Raw genomic sequence first — 18783 nt, forward strand, 5'->3', positions numbered from 1 at the left:
TGCACCCCTGAATAGATGCACGTGGGAAGGAGTGCATTGTTGATCAGTGAGTGAGCCGAGTGTATAGTCTTCTAAGATTTGGAGATCAGTACGCCCATGCAACACCATAACGCCTGGACAACCAAAACAATCATGTTCAACGATGCTAGATGTACCCTCATATGGCAAGAGGAACAATCTTCTCCAACTTTCCAGGTAAAAAATGTATTTCATAAGAAAAATTCAGGTTATTTTGAGGTGAACCTCTTGTGGATCCAGTTTTTGAGATTCTTAAAAGATGTGAAGTACTGTTGAGAAAGGCTAGGCTGTATGGACTGAAAAAAACTGTACTGAAAGCGGTTGTATCCGTTGAATAGGGTGGGTGGGGTAAGAAGTCCCTTCAAAGTTTTCTTCAGTCAGTTTGCCACTGTCATTAAGCATATTGCAAGTGTTTCTCTTTAAGTGTGTGATCCAAAGTGAGCAACTGTGCACCATTTGACAAGGTTGCAGCAGCTCATGGTACACCACACACCACGATACAGTGTCACTCATCCCAAAATCGTTGGCTTTGAATCATCAAAACCAACCTCTACTCACGGTTTCCCCAACAGAGCATGCTCTCCGCACACTTCCACTAACAAATGGCGACTTCCTGCAAATGTTTTGTAGGTACAAAACCAAACGTGTTCAAGGCACTAACATAGGTATGTATCTTTCACTCTGCTCTGAAAGCCTAATGTTTCTACTATTAAATAGTTCTCGTGTTGCTCTCTGTTATGCAGCACTAGTACAACTACTGCCCATCTTCATAAACAGTAAGAATTAATTAATGCTCTCAAAACATCAGAAATTGCAACTACATACCACCATCATCAAATAGTAACAACAGCAAATATAAAAAAATTGCAGAAAATTTTCCACCTATGACAAGATGTTAAGAGGGAAAACTTCAGTCTGTGACAGCATGTGTTCTATCACTTTTTTATCTCTCTTATTGGGTACTGAAAGGGGGCAATATGGGTACATTTTCTTGTTAACAGTGAGCAGATGTAATTCAGCAGAAAATACAGATTAATAAAATTGTTGTGGCATCACATACTGTTATGTCTATTTACCAAACAAATGCATTTTTTCAGACATGATATAATGTACTTACACTGTTACATTTATGCCAATGTCTGCCAATTCAGAATCATAATTCTCATGATTATTCACCAGTGTATACTTCGAGGTAAGTGCATTGAAACCCCCCCTCCCTCCCCCCCCCCCCCCCCCCACAAACACACACACTAACTTTTGCTGTGTTTTCCTGTTGAAATGTGAGCAAATCTGTATGTCAACTGACACAACTCTTTATTGTTTCCTCTAATAACATGCTTTAATAGCTTACAGTGTTATCTTCATTACTGGAATTCATACATGTATACATTGCTGCTGTCCCAAAAGATGTTGAATCCCATATTCTTGAGCAAAATCTTACTGACCAAGAGCACTATTAATGTCCACAGACAGAGAATTACTGAAATGCCGAATCACTGTATGCCCCAATCTTCCTTCATTTCCAAGGTAACGAAAAGCTGATAACTTCGAGAACTGTCCAATGTTGGAAGTAGATTCATGCCCTGAATATGAAAAATGGGCAATATACTTTGGGATTTAATCCGGACAGTGTTGAGTCCAATTCATCATATGAATCCAACAAGTTCTAACAAGAAGGCAGCACAAATGTCTTAGAATTTTTTCATCAGATCTTTAAAAGTGGCATAGCAGACAGTTAATTGCTTGTAGAAAATTCTGCAAATACCATATAAAAAAGTTAGTTACAAATGCAGAGAAGGGTTCAAGAAAATGTGACATTTCTCTTTCACAGTAACAGTTTATTTTGTAGCATAAGCAACAATTTCTAACACTCCACCCAGTGAAGTGTTGATGAGCAATTCTGTGAAATATCAGATGAGGCACTAATAATTACAGGTAGCTGGGTTTACTCTGACATATTAAATAGATGCATAAAATATACTCTGAAAAACAGTCATCAAGATAACAATATCTTAATTTTATTGGTGATTTGGATAAGAGATCCATAAATAATCTATGTTGGAAATCAGTGTTCCACCAGTGAAGGATTCAAGTACTTTCTGTAACACCAAAAATTAATCTAGTGTACCAGCACTATTCTTTATCTTCCCCTTGACAACTTCAAGGAGCTGGAACTGTGAAAACCCTACCACCTACACCTGAGTAAATGTTGAGAGTTCCAATTAATCCTTTATGTTCATACGGGCCATTTCAGTTGTGCTGTTTCCCTTTGCTAAAGAGACAACAAATACCTTATCAACCATTGCTGTTGGTCTTGGCAGTTATACAAATTGGTTTCATGACGTCACAGCATAAAAAAGCCAGTTTTTATGTCCAAAGTTTAGTAGCTATGGCCTATTGCAGGTAGAAAATTATTTCACGGCATCTTGTTTATAACTACCAGACCATCCAGCAACTCTGCATTTTTAAAATCTTGCTTTCTCATTCCTAAGATTTCTCTCAGCACACTGGAATAGTTTCTACAATGTCCGGCAAATGTCAATTCTTTTTCTGTGCAGCAAGTGGCTTTGCAATTAACTCTTGTTCTCGCTGTATTTGTAGTTCTCGCTGATGCTGGCGTTGCAAGGCTTCCTTCTGTTTTATCTGCTGAAGCTTCATGGCTCTTTTCTGGAACAATTACAGTTTTAAATAAAATAACCACAAACATTTGAAAGTAGTCAATAATAAGTAACAAGACTTGACAACAGTGTTCTGATATAAGTGCGCAAGTTTTTAGTTACTCATTAATTGTAACAAGAAATTAGGAAATGGCATAAAAATATACATTTGCTAACTCACTGAGACAAATGAATGGTTTCACATTTTCTTTTTGTCACTCAATGCTACAAGAGATGTCTGGATTACACACACCACTGGTATGTATACAGTTCATAATCTGTATGGTGTCTGTAATGAATATTTCATGACAATCACATATACTGTAGCAATAAAGGAAGGAAAGAAAATTACGGTGTAATATCCTATCCACAGTATTGAGCACAATCTCAAATGGGGGAGGAGGGTGGGGGCAGGAAATAAGATCTGTCTTTTTCAATGGAGCCATCAATTTACAGAAATCAACAAAGCCTACATTGGCATCACAAGGTGGGGATTTAAAACCCACTCCCCCTGAATCCAGTGTGTTACCCATCATGTCACCTCTTGTCAGTGAACAGCAATGAGCCTTTACTGGAAAGTACAGATCAGGTACAGGCATCAGCAACTTTACTTTGGTTCATAGTGATGGGTTAACAAAAGCATAAGCCACTTATGACGTCAAGGAGACTTTTAAAGCATGACAATTTCTGATTAAAGTGTGATGGATTTAAAGTTTTTAGGGGACAAAACTACACTGGTCATAGGTCTCTCCACAATGGAGATGTCAAAGAATGGGAGAGAGCCATTAAATTTTAAATCACAAACAACATCTGCATCTACATTTACATTTATACTCCGCAAGCCACCCAACGGTGTGTGGCGGAGGGCACTTTACGTGCCACTGTCATTACCTCCCTTTCCTGTTCCAGTTGCGTATGGTTCGCGGGAAGAACGACTGCCAAAAAGCCTCTGTGCGCGCTCTAATCTCTCCAATTTTACATTCGTGATCTCCTCGGGAGGTATAAGTAGGGGGAAGCATTATATTCGATACCTCATCCAGAAACGCACCCTCTCGAAACCTGGCGAGCAAGCTACACCGCGATGCAGAGCGCCTCTCTTGCAGAGTCTGCCACTTGAGTTTGCTAAACATCTCCGTAACGCTATCACGGTTACCAAATAACCCTGTGACGAAACGCGCCGCTCTTCTTTGGATCTTCTCTATCTCCTCCGTCAACCTGATCTGGTGCAGATCCCACACTGATGAGCAATACTCAAGTATAGGTCGAACGAGTGTTTTGTAAGCCACCTCCTTTGTTGATGGACTACATTTTCTAAGGACTCTCCCAATAAATCTCAACTTGGTACCCGCCTTACCAACAATTAATTTTATATGATCATTCCACTTCAAATCGTTCCGCACGCATACTCCCAGATATTTTACAGAAGTAATTGCTACCAGTGTTTGTTCCGCTATCATATAATCATACAATAAAGGATCCTTCTTTCTATGTATTCTCAATACATTACATTTGTCTATGTTAAGGGTCAGTTGCCACTCCCTGCACCAAGTGCCTATCCGCTGCAGATCTTCCTGCATTTCGCTACAATTTTCTAATGCTGCAACTTCTCTGTATACTACAGCATCATCCGCGAAAAGCCGCTATCTACTGGGTCATTTATATATATTGTGAAAAGCAATGGTCCCATAACACTCCCCTGTGGCACGCCAGAGGTTACTTTAACGTCTGTAGACGTCTCTCCATTGAGAACAACATGCTGTGTTCTGTTTGCTAAAAACTCTTCAATCCAGCCACACAGCTGGTCTGATATTCCGTAGGCTCTTACTTTATTTATCAGGCGACAGTGCGGAACTGTATCGAGCGCCTTCCGGAAGTCAAGAAAAATAGCATCTACCTGGGAGCCTGTATCTAATATTTTCTGGGTCTCATGAACAAATAGAGCGAGTTGGGTCTCACACAATCGCTGTTTCCGGAATCCATGTTGATTCCTACATAGTAGATTCTGAGTTTCCAAAAACGACATGATACTCGAGCAAAAAACATGTTCTAAAATTCTACAACAGATCGACGTCAGAGATATAGGTCTATAGTTTTGCGCATCTGCTCGACGACCCTTCTTGAAGACTGGGACTACCTGTGCTCTTTTCCAATCATTTGGAACCTTCCGTTCCTCTAGATACTTGCGGTACACGGCTGTTAGAAGGGGAGCAAGTTCTTTTGCGTACTCTGTGTAGAATCGAATTGGTATCCCGTCAGGTCCAGTGGACTTTCCTCTGTTGAGTGATTCCAGTTGCTTTTCTATTCCTTGGACACTTATTTCGATGTCAGCCATTTTTTCATTTGTGCGAGGATTTAGAGAAGGAACTGCAGTGCGGTCTTCCTCTGTGAAACAGCTTTGGAAAAAGGTGTTTAGTATTTCAGCTTTACGCTTGTCATCCTCTGTTTCAATGCCATCATCATCCCGGAGTGTCTGGACATGCTGTTTCGAGCCACTTACTGATTTAACATAAGACCAGAACTTCCTAGGATTTTCTGTCAAGTCGGTACCTAGTATTTTACTTTCGAATTCACTAAACGCTTCACGCATAGCCCTCCTTACGCTAACTTTGACATTGTTTAGCTTCTGTTTGTCTGAGAGGTTTTGGCTGCGTTTAAATTTGGAGTGAAGCTCTCTTTGCTTTCGCAGTAATTTCCTAACTTTGTTGTTGTACCACGGTGGGTTTTTCCCGTCCCTCACAGTTTTACTCGGCACGTACCTGTCTAAAACGCATTTTACGATTGCCTTGAACTTTTTTCATAAACACTCAACATTGTCAGTGTCGGAACAGAAATTTTCGTTTTGATCTGTTAGGTAGCCTGAAATCTGCCTTCTATTACTCTTGCTAAACAGATAAACCTTCCTCCCTTTTTTTATATTCCTATTAACTTCCATATTCAGGGATGCTGCAACGGCCTTATGATCACTGATTCCCTGTTCTGCGCTTACAGAGTCGAAAAGTTCGGGTCTGTTTGTTATCAGTAGGTCCAAGATGTTATCTCCACGAGTCGGTTCTCTGTTTAATTGCTCGAGGTAATTTTCGGATAGTGCACTCAGTATAATGTCACTCGATGCTCTGTCCCTACCACCCGTCCTAAATATCTGAGTGTCCCAGTCTATATCTGGTAAATTGAAATCTCCACCTAAGACTATAACATGCTGAGAAAATTTATGTGAAATGTATTCCAAATTTTCTCTCAGCTGTTCTGCCACTAATGCTGCTGAGTTGGGGGGTCGGTAAAAGGAGCCAATTATTAACCCATAATAATTCACAGGAACTATCCACTTCTACTTCACTACAGGATAAACTACTACTAACAGCAACGAACACTCCACCACCGGTTGCATGCAATCTATCCTTTCTAAACACCGTCTGTACGTTTGTAAAAATTTCGGCAGAATTTATCTCTGGCTTCAGCCAGCTTTCTGTACCTATAACGATTTCAGCTTCGGTGCTTTCTATCAGCACTTGAAGTTCCGGTACTTTACCAACGCAGCTTCGACAGTTTACAATTACAATACCGATTGCTGCTTGGTCCCCGCATGTCCTGACTTTGCCCCGCACCCGTTGAGGCTGTTGCCCTTTCTGTACTTGCCAGAGGCCATCTAACCTATAAAACCGCCCAGCCCACGCCACACAACCCCTGCTACCCGTGTAGCCGCTTGTTTCGTGTAGTGGACTCCTGACCTATCCAGCGGAACCCGAAACCTCACCACCCTATGGCGCAAGTCGAGGAATCTGCAGCCCACACGGTCGCAGAACCGTCTCAGCCTCTGATTCAGACCCTCCACTCGGCTCTGTACCAAAGGTCCGCAGTCAGTCCTGTCGACGATGCTGCAGATGGTGAGCTCTGCTTTCATCCCGCTAGCGAGACTGGCAGTCTTCACCAAATCAGATAGCCGCTGGAAGCCAGAGAGGATTTCCTCCGATCCATAGCGACACACATCATTGGTGCCGACATGAGCGACCACCTGCAGATGGGTGCACCCTGTGCCCTTCATGGCATCCGGAAGGACCCTTTCCACATCTGGAATGACTCCCCCCGGTATGCACACGGAGTGCACTTTGGTTTTCTTCCCCTCCCTTGCTGCCATATCCCTAAGGGGCCCCATTACGCGTCTGACGTTGGAGCTCCCAACTACCAGTAAGCCCACCCTCTGCGACCGCCCGGATCTTGCAGACTGAGGGGCAACCTCTGGAACAGGACAAGCAGCCATGTCAGGCTGTAAATGGGTGTAAAAAAGAAATTGGCACAGGCCAGCCATAAGAAGTGTTAATAATTATTCATAAGAGTGTAAGGGGGGTGAAAGATAATAGGGTAGGGTTGACAGCAGCAGGGAGTGATTTAAGCCCCACTGTGTCATGTCATATGGCGGAAGGCACACTAGGCACACTGCATCACCGTCCAGCCATTGTACTAAGTCAGTGGAGGCAACATATCGACTACCTAATAAAAACACAAACATTTTTAAGAAGAAATTAAGACTATACTAACACTGAGTTAGGATGTCAGAGGTTCCCTCCATCTGGGGACAGCTAGAGATCCCCCACAGATAAAAAATGCACTGGTAGGCAACCCTCCACCCCTGTCTGACACCCAGAAGAACTATAGTAATGAAGGTTTCAGAAAAAGTATACAGTCCACTCTAACAGATAAAACTTATAACTTGCTTTGTCACCTGGCTATTATCGACTAGATAATTGTATTCAGTATTTGTTCACTTATAAAGTGAATTTAATTCAGAGTAAAAATGGATTAATGCAAGCTGCAGTGTAAACATGGTAGATGTCCATAAAAAGCCAATGTACGCAGTATACATTTCCATGGTTGGCTGCACAATGGAATCAACTGCCTGCTCAACACTCCCTCCCTGCAGTCATCGTAGTTCTCAGCCAAATAATGTCCTTGAGCAACAGTGAAATATGGATGGCAATATCTTATAGGGTGCAGGTCCTATATAACAGCAGCAACTAATACATAAATAAAAGATAACATTTATGATTCAGTTCATTTCTTGAACTTTCGCTCATCCTGCAATCTAGTGATGTCAATTGGTACTATCACAACAATAGATCTTTCCCCTGTAATTTATTCTTGCAATTACAATTGCAGTCTGTTTAATGTAATTTACTTCATGCGTTGGACATTTAATTGTGGATTAATTTACTTTCTCATTTCACCTAACAGCCATCATCTTGTTCTAAAGCTGATCAATACTTGTTAATGTTTTTCAAAAAAAGGGTTCAAATGTGTGTGAATTCCTAAGGAACCAAACTGCTTAGGTCATCAGTCCCTAGACTTACACAATACCTAAACTAACTTATGCTAAGAACAACACACACACCCATGCCCGAGGGAGAACTCAAACCTCCGGCGGGAGGGGCCACGCAGTCCGTGACATGACGCCTCAAACCGCGCGGCCTAATGTTTTTCCCTAGTATCTAGTACACGAACAGTGACCAAATTTCTCATTTGCAGCCCACTTAGTAAATCATTACAATTTCTCTTAACCAAGTAAAATATTGACCTGGGTTCAGAATCAAGTAATGCTTTTGAAGAACAAGATTTTCACCTCTGAATGTTATCTTAAAAAGTAACGTAAAACACAACAAAAGTTTGTAAGTTGATAGAATTTAATGTTGTTTCACAGGTCGATACTGTGTTGAGCACATCGGGAAAATCTCGAACTTATTGAAACACAAGTTTCCTTGTTGCTTACGTGTGACCCTCATTCCTGGTCGGCGATGGCTAAAAAGACAGTGCCCCATCCGGAGTCTAGTTACAATTACCTCCTCCTGACGATGAGGTCGGGAGGAAGAGGTCCAAGCACCAGGGAAGAGGTTTCACGCCCCGTAATTTATTATCGGGAAGTGTCGACCAATGTGTGTGCCATAAAAGAGCAACACAATGACATAAAACACTCTGTGTATTGGTTAAGGGAACCATGTGAACAGTGGGCCGAGAAAGAGAGATGCAGTCTTGGCCATTGGCTGCCTCGTTTTCGCGGATACCAAGATCCCCTGGGATCCAGAGGAATGCCACACAGAGACCCCCAAAGTGGAGCAAGTGGAGGCAGTCCTGAATCCATTGGACCAAAAGGTGGGCAGGATAAAGAGCTTGGAGGCTGAGGAGAGAGATGAGTGAATCCGAGCGTGTAATATTCTCTATCCGCTTATGGTGATGGATGTACTATAGACCTGGAGAACAGCGTAAAGCTCCGCAGTAAAAACCGAACACTGGTCGGGAAGCCGAAATCTATTAGGGGTGTCGCCCAACAGTATAGGCACTCCTAACACCAGATGTTGTTTCTGAGCCATCAGTGTAAATAAATGTGGCATCCTCCATTAGAGCACATAGAGCAGCAAATGCTTGATCATAAACAAGAGGAGGGGGTACTATCTTTGGGAAGCTGACAAAGGTCACGGAGCAGACAGGTTCGGGGGTGCAGCCAAGGTGGTGCCATACCCCCAGTTGTCAAGAAAATTTAAAGAAAGTGGAAGGAAAGAGAATGTAGGAGTTGACAGAAGTGGACTCCCAGCGGTGGTAGAGAGGAAGGGTGACCTGCATACCCTAAATCCAAGGAGGCACCGAAAAAAAGGGCATGGGCCAGATAAGCAGCCATGGAAGACAGGTCACTAGCGTAACCACTCAGGAGGACAGCTCACCGATTGGACAGCGGAGATTCAGCAGTCTCAACATAAAGGCTTTCCACGGGGCTGGTGTAAAAAGCTCCACACGCTAATTGCAATCCGAGGTGGTAGACAGAGTCGAGATGCCAAAGAATAGACAGCCGAGCAGAGGAGTAAACTATGCTGCCATAGTCCAATTTCGAGTGAACTAAGGTGCGATATAGGCAGAGGAGGATCACTTGGTCCACTCCCCAGGAGGTACCATTCAGAACACGAAGGGTGTTGAGGGATTGCAGACAGCGAGCCGAAAGATATGAAACACCAGCACAGTTTTCTGTCAAACATAAGTACCAAGAATTTAGCGACATCCACGAACAGAAGGTCAACAGGGCATAGATGTAGGCAAGGCAGAGGAAACTCCGTACAACACCACAAATTTACACAGACAATCTTACTGGGAGAGACGCAAAAGCCAGTTTCGATACTCCATGAGTGGAGGCAATCTAGACACCCTTGAAGACGTCATTCAAGAAGGCTGGTCTGTTGAGATTGCAAAATCGTTGACAATGAGGGAGCCCGAGACATTGGGAAGGAGACAATCCATAATTGGATTTATGGCGATGGCAAACAGTACAACACTTAGCACGGAACCCTGGAGCACCCTGTTGTCTTGGGAGGAAGTACAGAAGAGAGTAGTGTTCACCTGCACCTTAAATGTGCGCTCTGTCATAAATTCACGAATAAAAAGGAGAAGCCGACCTCAAAAGCCCCAAGAGGACAGTGTGCGGAGAATGCCTGTCCTCCAACAGGTATCTTATGCTCTCTCCTGATCGAAAAATATTGGTACCGTTTGGCAATTTCCTAAGAATATTGTTCATGATATAAGTGGAGAGAGCAACAAGATGGTCAACTGCAGAACAACGCTTTCAGAAACCACATTGGGCAGGTGTTAAAATGTTTCGGGACTCCAGCCACCAGGCTAAACGGCAATTCGCCATATGTTCCAAAACCTGACATACACTATTCGTGATTGATATGGGGCGATAGCTAGAGGGGAGATGTTCGCCCTTTCCAGGATTCGGAACAGAAATGACGATAGCTTCCCGCCATCCTCTGGGAAAGGGTCAAATTCAATTATAAAGGCGAAGGAGGTAATGCAGATTAAGGTATGATAAATGCAGCAACAATCGGACATGGTCGCCATCCGGTCCTAATCGGACATGGACGCCATCCGGTCCTGGGGTGGAAGAGCAAGAAGAAGAGAGTGCGTGTTGGAGTGCCCGCATAGAGAAAACAGTATAACAGCTTTCGCTATTTTGAGAGGAGAAAGCAAGAGGTTGCACTTCCGCTGCTCATTTCTTGGGGAGAAAGGCTGGCGGGTAATTTGAAGAGCTCAAAATCTCAGCAAAGTGTTGACCCAATGAGTTAGAAATTGCGACTGGGTCCACTAAGGTATCATGCGCAACAGTGAACACAGAGATCGGGGAGAAACTATACATGCCGGATAACTGTCAAATTCGACTCCAAACTACTGAGGAGGGAGTGAAGGTGTTAAAGGAGCTGCTAAATAAGTCCCAGATTACCTTCTTGCTATCGCGTTTGATGCGATGGCATCGTGCACATAACTGCTTATAGCAGATACAGTTGGCCAACATAGGATTGTGATGGAGAACACGAAGAGCACATCTCCGCTTGCGTGTTGCGTCATGATACGCCTCGTTCCACCAAGCAACTGGGGGGCGCCGGGGCAAATCAGAGGTGCGAGGTACTGAACATTCCACAGCTGTAAGAATAACTTCTGTAACATGCTAGGAAAGTGACTGTCATCAAATGTCGCTAGAGAGGAGAAAAGTGTCCAATCGGCTCGGGCGCATACATGGCAGTTGTGGCTGTAATCGAAGGTCATATGGAAAATGGTCACTCGAGTGTGTATCAGCAAGAGCAAACCATTCAAAGCGCCAAGCTAGCTGAACAGTACCAACCGAAAGGTCCAAATGAGAGAAATTTGTTGTAGAGGCAGACAAAAATGTAGGTTCCCTAGTGTTGAGGCAAATAAGATCTGCTTGGTGGAAGAGGTCAATCAATAGAGAGCCTCGTGGACAGGGATGCGGAGATCCTGGTGGGCATTGAAGTCCCCAGTCAGCAAATAGTGGGACGGGAGCTGACCAAGGAGATGAAGGAGATAAGCTCTTGCCATCACTGTGGATGATGGAATGTATATGGTACAAAGAGAGAAGGTGTATCCAGAAAGTGAAGGAACTGTTTAAGGGGATTGGGTGATAATGAACAGTATCATGGAGAAGAATCATTAGTCCCCCGTGTGCTGGAGAGCCATCAACAGAGGGGAGATCAAAGCGGACTGACTGGAAATGAGGAAAAACAAGCAACTGTGGGGATGCAGCTTTGTTTCCTGAAGACAGAAGATGACCGGGGAATAGGATTGTAAGAGAATCGACAGTTCATCCTGATTGGCTCGAATGCCGCAGATATTCGAATTGCTAATTGCCATAGGATGGACAGAAAAGGGAAGAATCTTACCACAGTTTCTGTCAACTCAACGACCGCTGAGAGCCGCCGGACGACAGTGTGGAACGGCATTAGGCCAAAGGCAGAAGATCCTGATCCATACGTTGTTTGGGGGCAGCTCCTGCCCCCCCCCCCCCCCTCCCCCAACCAGCCAGTTTTTATTGGCTGCCATAGATGCGCCTCGGCGACACTGAAGACAGCCGAGGGTGGTTACTGCCGGGTGGTACTGTGAATGAGACATGCCATGGTGGAGAAGGATAGGAACTTTGTTTCTTAAGAGCCTTCTTGGAAAGAAGGCGTCGAGATGAGGGAGGAATCTATGTTTGTGGAGTTGTGGCACATAAAAAATCTTTGCAAGTAGGCTCTTTTTTTGGAAGTCTGATTTTGGGGCTCATGATTTCGTAGGAGCCGATAAAGGGTGAACCGTAGCGCGAGCAGGTGATAGTGGGGACGTTAAATTGGCGATCTTTGCGCTGGCTGATCTGACGACCGTGGCACTAAATGTGAGATCACAAGTCTGCGTGGCTGCCTCCTTAGTAGGTCGAGGAGATGCAAGGACAGTGCTATATTTACCTGCTGGGGGCACAGTGGGCTTTCGACTGGCGAATAACTTACAAGTAGCAAATATAGACACCTTTTCCTTCACTCGGATTTCCTGAATAATTCATTCATCTTTGAAAATAGGGCAATCTCTAGAGGAAGCAGCGTGGTCGCCCATACATTTAATGCAACGAGGGGATGGAGGTGGACAATCATTCTCATGGGCATCCCTGCCACATGTAATGCATTTGGCCGGATTGGAACACGACTGGCTGGTATGATTAAACTGCTGACACCGATAGCAACGCGTAGGGTTGGTGATGTAAGGGCGAAATGAAATTATCTCATATCTTGCTTTAACGTTCGATGGAAGCTGAACACTCTCAAACGTCAATAAGAGAGCACGGGTTGGTACCAAGTCCTTGTCAACCCTTTTCATGGCTTGATGTACAGCTGTTACGCCCTGGTCAGACAGGTAGTTTTGAATTTCCTTGTTGGACAATCTGTTGAGTGAGCATGTATAAACCACCTCACATGATGAATTTAAAGTACTTCTGCCCGGACAGATAAGGTGTGTTTTTAGCAGTGGAGTTCATAGCAATTTTTGTGTGTGGAGGGCACTGACTGTTTCCAACAACAAGGTGCCATTTTGTAATCGGGAACAAGATTTTACAGGACCTCTAATTGCGTCGACACTTTTCTGAATAATGAAAGGGTTGATTGTGGAGCGGTCTTGACCATCGTCAGACCGAGAAACAACTATGAACTGTGGCACTGATTGAAGAATTGTCCATGGCTGAGACTCATCTAACTTTCATTTGTGAGCAGAAGTTTGACATAGAGGAAACCATTGCTAAAATATCCCCATGTATGAATGCATGGTTTTGTGGTGATATGAATTAATAAAATTTCCTGGGGCTTCCAGCCGCGTCAGGTGGTTAAAATCCCACGAGCTTTCAACAGACTTCTCCTAAGTCATTGTCAAGTGGTAAGACCGACTGCTGTGTCACCGTGGCCGCGTCATTACATAGTCGCACTGCTGGCTGTAACGTCACTAGTGCTCTCTTCCTCACCATATATGGTAATGTATTCCTCTCACGTCCGTTTTAACCTAGCAATGGCCAGGTCCTAGGCTGTGCTGAGCTGCAAATTGCCGTCCTTGTTGATGATGTTTTCAGAGATTTTTATTTCAATAGCTTCTTTTATGATGCTGTCCCAAAATCGCTTCGTCCTCATAATGACAGATGTTTCGTCGAATAGAATTCGGTGTCCATTTTCTAAGGTGTGATCTGCCACAGCTGATTTGTGTGGATAGCGGAAGCACCTCTCGTGTTCCGTCCGGCGTTGCTCCACAGTGCGTACTGTTTGGCCGACGTAGTAACAGCCACACTGACATAGTATCTTGTACACTCCAGGCATTCTAAGCCTTAGATCGTCCTTCACAGACCTCGTGAGCTGTTGAATTTTTGCTGGGTGCCTGATCACTGATGAAATGTTATATCTCTTCAGGAGCCAGCTAATCTTTCCCGACACTGTACCACGGAAAGGCAAAAACACCAGTTTCTTGCTTTCTTCTTTGGTGGTGTTCTCTTCTCTGTTGGTGTGTTTCTTGCGTATCACACTAGATATAGCCTGTGGCACCTCCATGGCTGTACCCGTTTTTCCGGAAGACTTTTCGGAGGTGGCTCAGTTTTGGTGGCAGACTTTCAGCATCTGAGACAACTTTAGCACGATGGACGAGGGTATTCAAAACACCACTCTTTGTGCTGGATGGTGGTGGCTGAGGGTGTGCAGATACCGAACTGTGTGTGTCGGTTTCCTGTAGACACTGTGGCTGAGGTGCCCATTGGTTTTTCCATCTAACGAGGACGTCAAGGAAGGGAAATGTACCATCTGTCTCGACTTCCATCGTAAACTTGATGTGGCTGTGAATGCCGTTCAGGTGTTCTAAGAATTGTCCCAGTTTTTCATGACCATGGTGCCAGATGATAAAAGTGTCATCAACGTAACGATAAAAGCAACTTAGCTTAGCTGGAACCATGTCCAAGGCGATGTCTTCAGATTTTTCCATAAAAAGGTTGGCTATGGATGGAGCTAAAGAGCTTGCCATAGCCACGCCATCCCAATGGTTGAAATACTGGCCGCCATGTAGGAAATACGGAATGTCAATGTGTGCTTCAACAGTTCCACAACTGTGCTATCAAATACCTGGGAGAGGAGATCTATACAGTCTTTGACCAGAACACGTGTAAACAGGGAGACCACATCAAAACTAACCATAATATTGATTAAAATTCTTCTGGGTATTATGCCACGTCATCGCTAAAACTAACAACAATAATAAACTAAAACCAATGTTTTGGCCCTAATTGCAATGGCCTTCCTCAGGGCAAGACTGGTTTTGCATGGGGATAGGTGCTTCTATTTATTACAGACTATCAATGTCTGACGTCACTGTTGTAAAATTTTTAATTGGCCCTCTAATATAATTGGCTAGTGATGACGTAAGGGAAGATGGAAAGAAAGAGGCTATTCGTGGATGTCCATGTCATCAACGATTGGTAGCTGTCCGCCAATCAGCGTTCGGCTTCTGGTCGGCAAGTTTTCCTCCTGGTGTGCGCAGAAGTGGACAGACAGTTGCTCTACAGATACATCCATCAGACATTATGGTCAGTTTTGACATCAAGTCTCTCTTCACTAACATTCCTATTGAGGAGACTACATGCATTCTACAGCAGGGTGTCTACATGGACAAGGAAAAAAAATTCCCGGATTTTTACCAGATTTCCCGGTTAAAAACACACTTTCTCCCGGATGACAGTATATTTTCCCCTATCACTCCTTTGAATGGTTATGGGTTTGTACACGGGCGTACAATTTCCCGGCACTTTAGAAAACGAAACTCAGAGAAAAAGACACGTTTTGAAATATCTTTGATGTGCAACAACATGTACGCTGCGTATTTTCGTATTACGAAAACATACATTAGAAAATCCACCAAACACCGCATGTTACTTTTCGAACCATTGAAACAGAGATTTCTATGCGCTTTTGTAAGCCGATCGTAACTCATGTCATGTGATCTCGCCAGCCGATGACAGAGGATATTCAGAGCATAGGACACGTGATGTAGTCAGCCAACAGCACCATCAGTGTTAAGTAGCGTGCCAAATAGGGAAAGTTAATAGTTTAATTTAATATACATAGTGTTGTTACAAGAAAAGCAAAGCTTTCACATAAAATATTGGTCTAAAGCTGCAAGAGAAGCTAAGCTTTTGCATATACTGTTGATCTTTTTTGCGCGTGTTACACTTTAAGAGATATCATACAAATGTGCCTGTAAAATTTTTAATAATGACATAAATGTCTGATCTTCAGGGTTCGAGGGTTCGAAATGCTTCTAAATGGCTCGTCATCAGACACCTGATTTTTAAATGAGAGTCAAACGCTTTGTGATTTAATAAATTCACGGTCCATTCTTGTACGTAGTTCAACTTACGTAAAAGGATATTTACTTTGAAAGTAACACTTTTCAAACCACCAATCGTAATATTTTCCCGCGACCTGTTACAAATAGGTTCGTTTCAGCAGTTGCCAGAGAGCTCAGGTAACAGGCGACACCGCGCTTGGGTAGGTATCATAACGTAGGAAGCCCGTATGTACGTACGTGTAAAAGATCAAAGATCATCAATGAAAGATGATACTGGAATTTCGTGAACCATATTAAAATTTGCACATTTAAAGTGCATACTTAAAGGCACACTCATATGTCCAGATTCCCAATGAAGTACCGTAGACCCCGACCTGATATTAAGCTTTCAAGTGTGGTTTTCAGGATGTAAATTTTCTTGGGGCACCAGTACTGTATTATATCATGTTTGGTTCTTTATTATGGCATAATGCCATACGTGCTAGAAAATGAAAACGTGCACTTGAAATGAAATGCAGCGAACAGTTGAAACTACCCAGTACTGTGGAATTAAACATTTCGTTTCAGATACATTGACTGCCTCTGCGGAAAAGATTAGCAAAAGTCAAATTTCTTTAGCAAACAGACAAAAATAACTTCATTGTTCCGCAAGGCGATTAATGCTTGACTGTCAGAAAGGTGGAAATAAAATAAAATCGGAAACTAATGACATATTTCAGCCTTTAGTAACTATGTGAATGTGTTTTAATTCACTTGATAGCTCCCGGCCACGGATATCCGTTTTGTTTTCATTTGACGTGAGAGTAAACGAAGGGGAAACAGCAAAATCACTGAACGTAAACATGGGTCACGTGGAGACTACCCACTATAGCTCAGATTGCTCTGCGCATCAGCCCCGGATCTACGACATTTGCGAACCGGGTCAATACTAAAAAAAAAATCGAATTTTCAAAATATGTTCATCTTGTAGCGCACATCTTTCTGAAAAGTCTGAAACATAAAACGTATGTATTCGAGGAAATGTCAGTTCCGTGCCTCTTCATAAAGCATTTTTCTACTGCACGTTCAAACTATATTCAGGAGAGTGGAAATTGAAATGTCCTGTGGTGCCTCTCCTGCTCCCACTCGGCCGGTTTGGCAGCCTGCCTCTCTTAAAAAAAAAATATCGCAATTAATAGTGGATGGGATTATTTGTAATCGAGAGAACAAGAACTCTTCGGAAAATCTGAACTCTTCATTGCCCATTAGTTAATAACTGGCTGTTTTGTGTGTCATAAAATTAAATATAGGGTATATAAAACCAGTACTGACAAGAGATAAGCAAGAAATTACACATTTCTTCAAACCTTAGCTCCTAGCATTTTTTTCTCTCTAATCTTGCTACAGCTTTACATGGCGTGTTTTCCTTTCTGTGAAAGAATCTTTTACCTCATCAAAGTTTGTCAAACGTTTTGCTACATGGAAAATCGAAATGTAGTTATCTAATACTGAAAAAGCTGTTAATACAAATAATACCCAAGACTGGTGTGGTTTCTCGATCTGATTACGTCTATTTTGTCACTTTCTGCTAGATAAAACAAAATAGGCCTTTCTAATATGGCAGCAATTTTATAACACACCAAATAAACGAGACTGTTTTGGCACAAATGGTCATTTTTATAACACGACAGAATATAATCCAATAAGTATCAATATCAAATGCCTATTAGGCCTACTACAAGCAAAAAGCTTTGTTAGGAAATACTTTCACGTTTCATTCATACGCACCAGCTTCTCTAGCATGACATCGAAAACTAGTATTACGAAATTTTTATACAAATTTAGAATCGTCTTATTCTTCCATAATTTGTGTGATGTCCTCGTTTCTTCTCCGTCCTCGTTCTAACAAACAATCCTGTCATCACCAATTCTGTAGCTATTGCTGCCACTGTCAAAATTTGTTCGCCGATTAACTTCACTAACCCTGCCAGAATCACTGGTTTAGTTCTCCCGCAATTAGTCTCCGGTTAGGCGTTCTTACGTGTTCGTACAACACGTTTTCCGCGTTTCTTCCATAATAGAACTTAAACAGCTGGTAGCCGGGGACTGTACTACTGGTCCTTGCTAGTGTAGCGATCTGGCCAAACATTTTCTGTCAAAACTTCATTTTCTTGGACACACCAAGAAGATAATACATAATCTTTCTCACCTGTTATTCCTGTCAGTCGTTTATTTCCATTCTGATAGTATGAATCTACGGATTTCGCTAGTAATTATAACAACGCTGATCATTCCCGCACCCAATCAGACAGCGATTGCCATTCACCCATTCGGCTTTACTCCACTCAGCTCGAATAGGCCCGTCCCCTTTTGTCTGTGGAAAGTTTATTTCTAGATGCAACGAGGATTCTCCTGACAGAGACATCACATACACTATGCATTCATTCAAAAGTCAGCTTATGATTCATTCAGAAATCAACTTAAAATGTGTTCAAATACCAACAGAGAAGCGTTTCAAAATCATATGACTAATTGATAGGCAAATGTGCGCTGGATGCTAGGTGCTTTGTGAAACAAGTTTTTTTCCCCTCAAGAATATGAATTAGGCGCCCCCTTTTCCCGGAAGTATCTAGCTGCTTGCTGCGACTGTTTGCACAGCCAACAGCCACATTCCTGTTGACAGAAGCGGGAGAATCTACTACTCAAACGTGACTACTGCGCATGAGCCCACGCGTTAACTGCTAAAACAAATCGAATGTAAACAGTTGCGACTTCACGCTCATTGGAGGCAATTTGTTGTTATGAAGCACTGCATAGTCTTCCTAAAGCCTTTGACACATTTTCAGTCGGCAGACGCTTGTATGAGCACTTGTGTCGTCGTCGTATATGGCGCATTTCCTTTGCAATTTAAGTTATTTTTGTTTTTTTCTCTCGTTTATGTTTTATTGTTGAAGTATTATTCTGC

The 18783-nt window shown here is 42.9% G+C and overlaps 1 protein-coding gene across 2 annotated transcripts in view; it reads right to left on the reverse strand.

Moving 5' to 3' along the window:
* Positions 1–1309: 1309 nt before the first annotated feature.
* Positions 1310–18783, reverse strand: part of LOC126185014 (biogenesis of lysosome-related organelles complex 1 subunit 6-like) — a 35216-nt gene continuing 17742 nt past the window's right edge. For both annotated transcript variants that reach the window (XM_049927739.1, XM_049927738.1), the window contains exon 5: positions 1310–2685. In XM_049927739.1, the coding sequence (XP_049783696.1) occupies positions 2557–2685 (129 nt within the window). In that variant the 3' untranslated portion in view covers positions 1310–2556. The remainder of the gene's footprint in view (positions 2686–18783) is intronic.

The sequence above is a fragment of the Schistocerca cancellata genome, chromosome 4, assembly GCF_023864275.1.
Source record: "Schistocerca cancellata isolate TAMUIC-IGC-003103 chromosome 4, iqSchCanc2.1, whole genome shotgun sequence".
Lineage (NCBI taxonomy): Eukaryota > Metazoa > Arthropoda > Insecta > Orthoptera > Acrididae > Schistocerca > Schistocerca cancellata.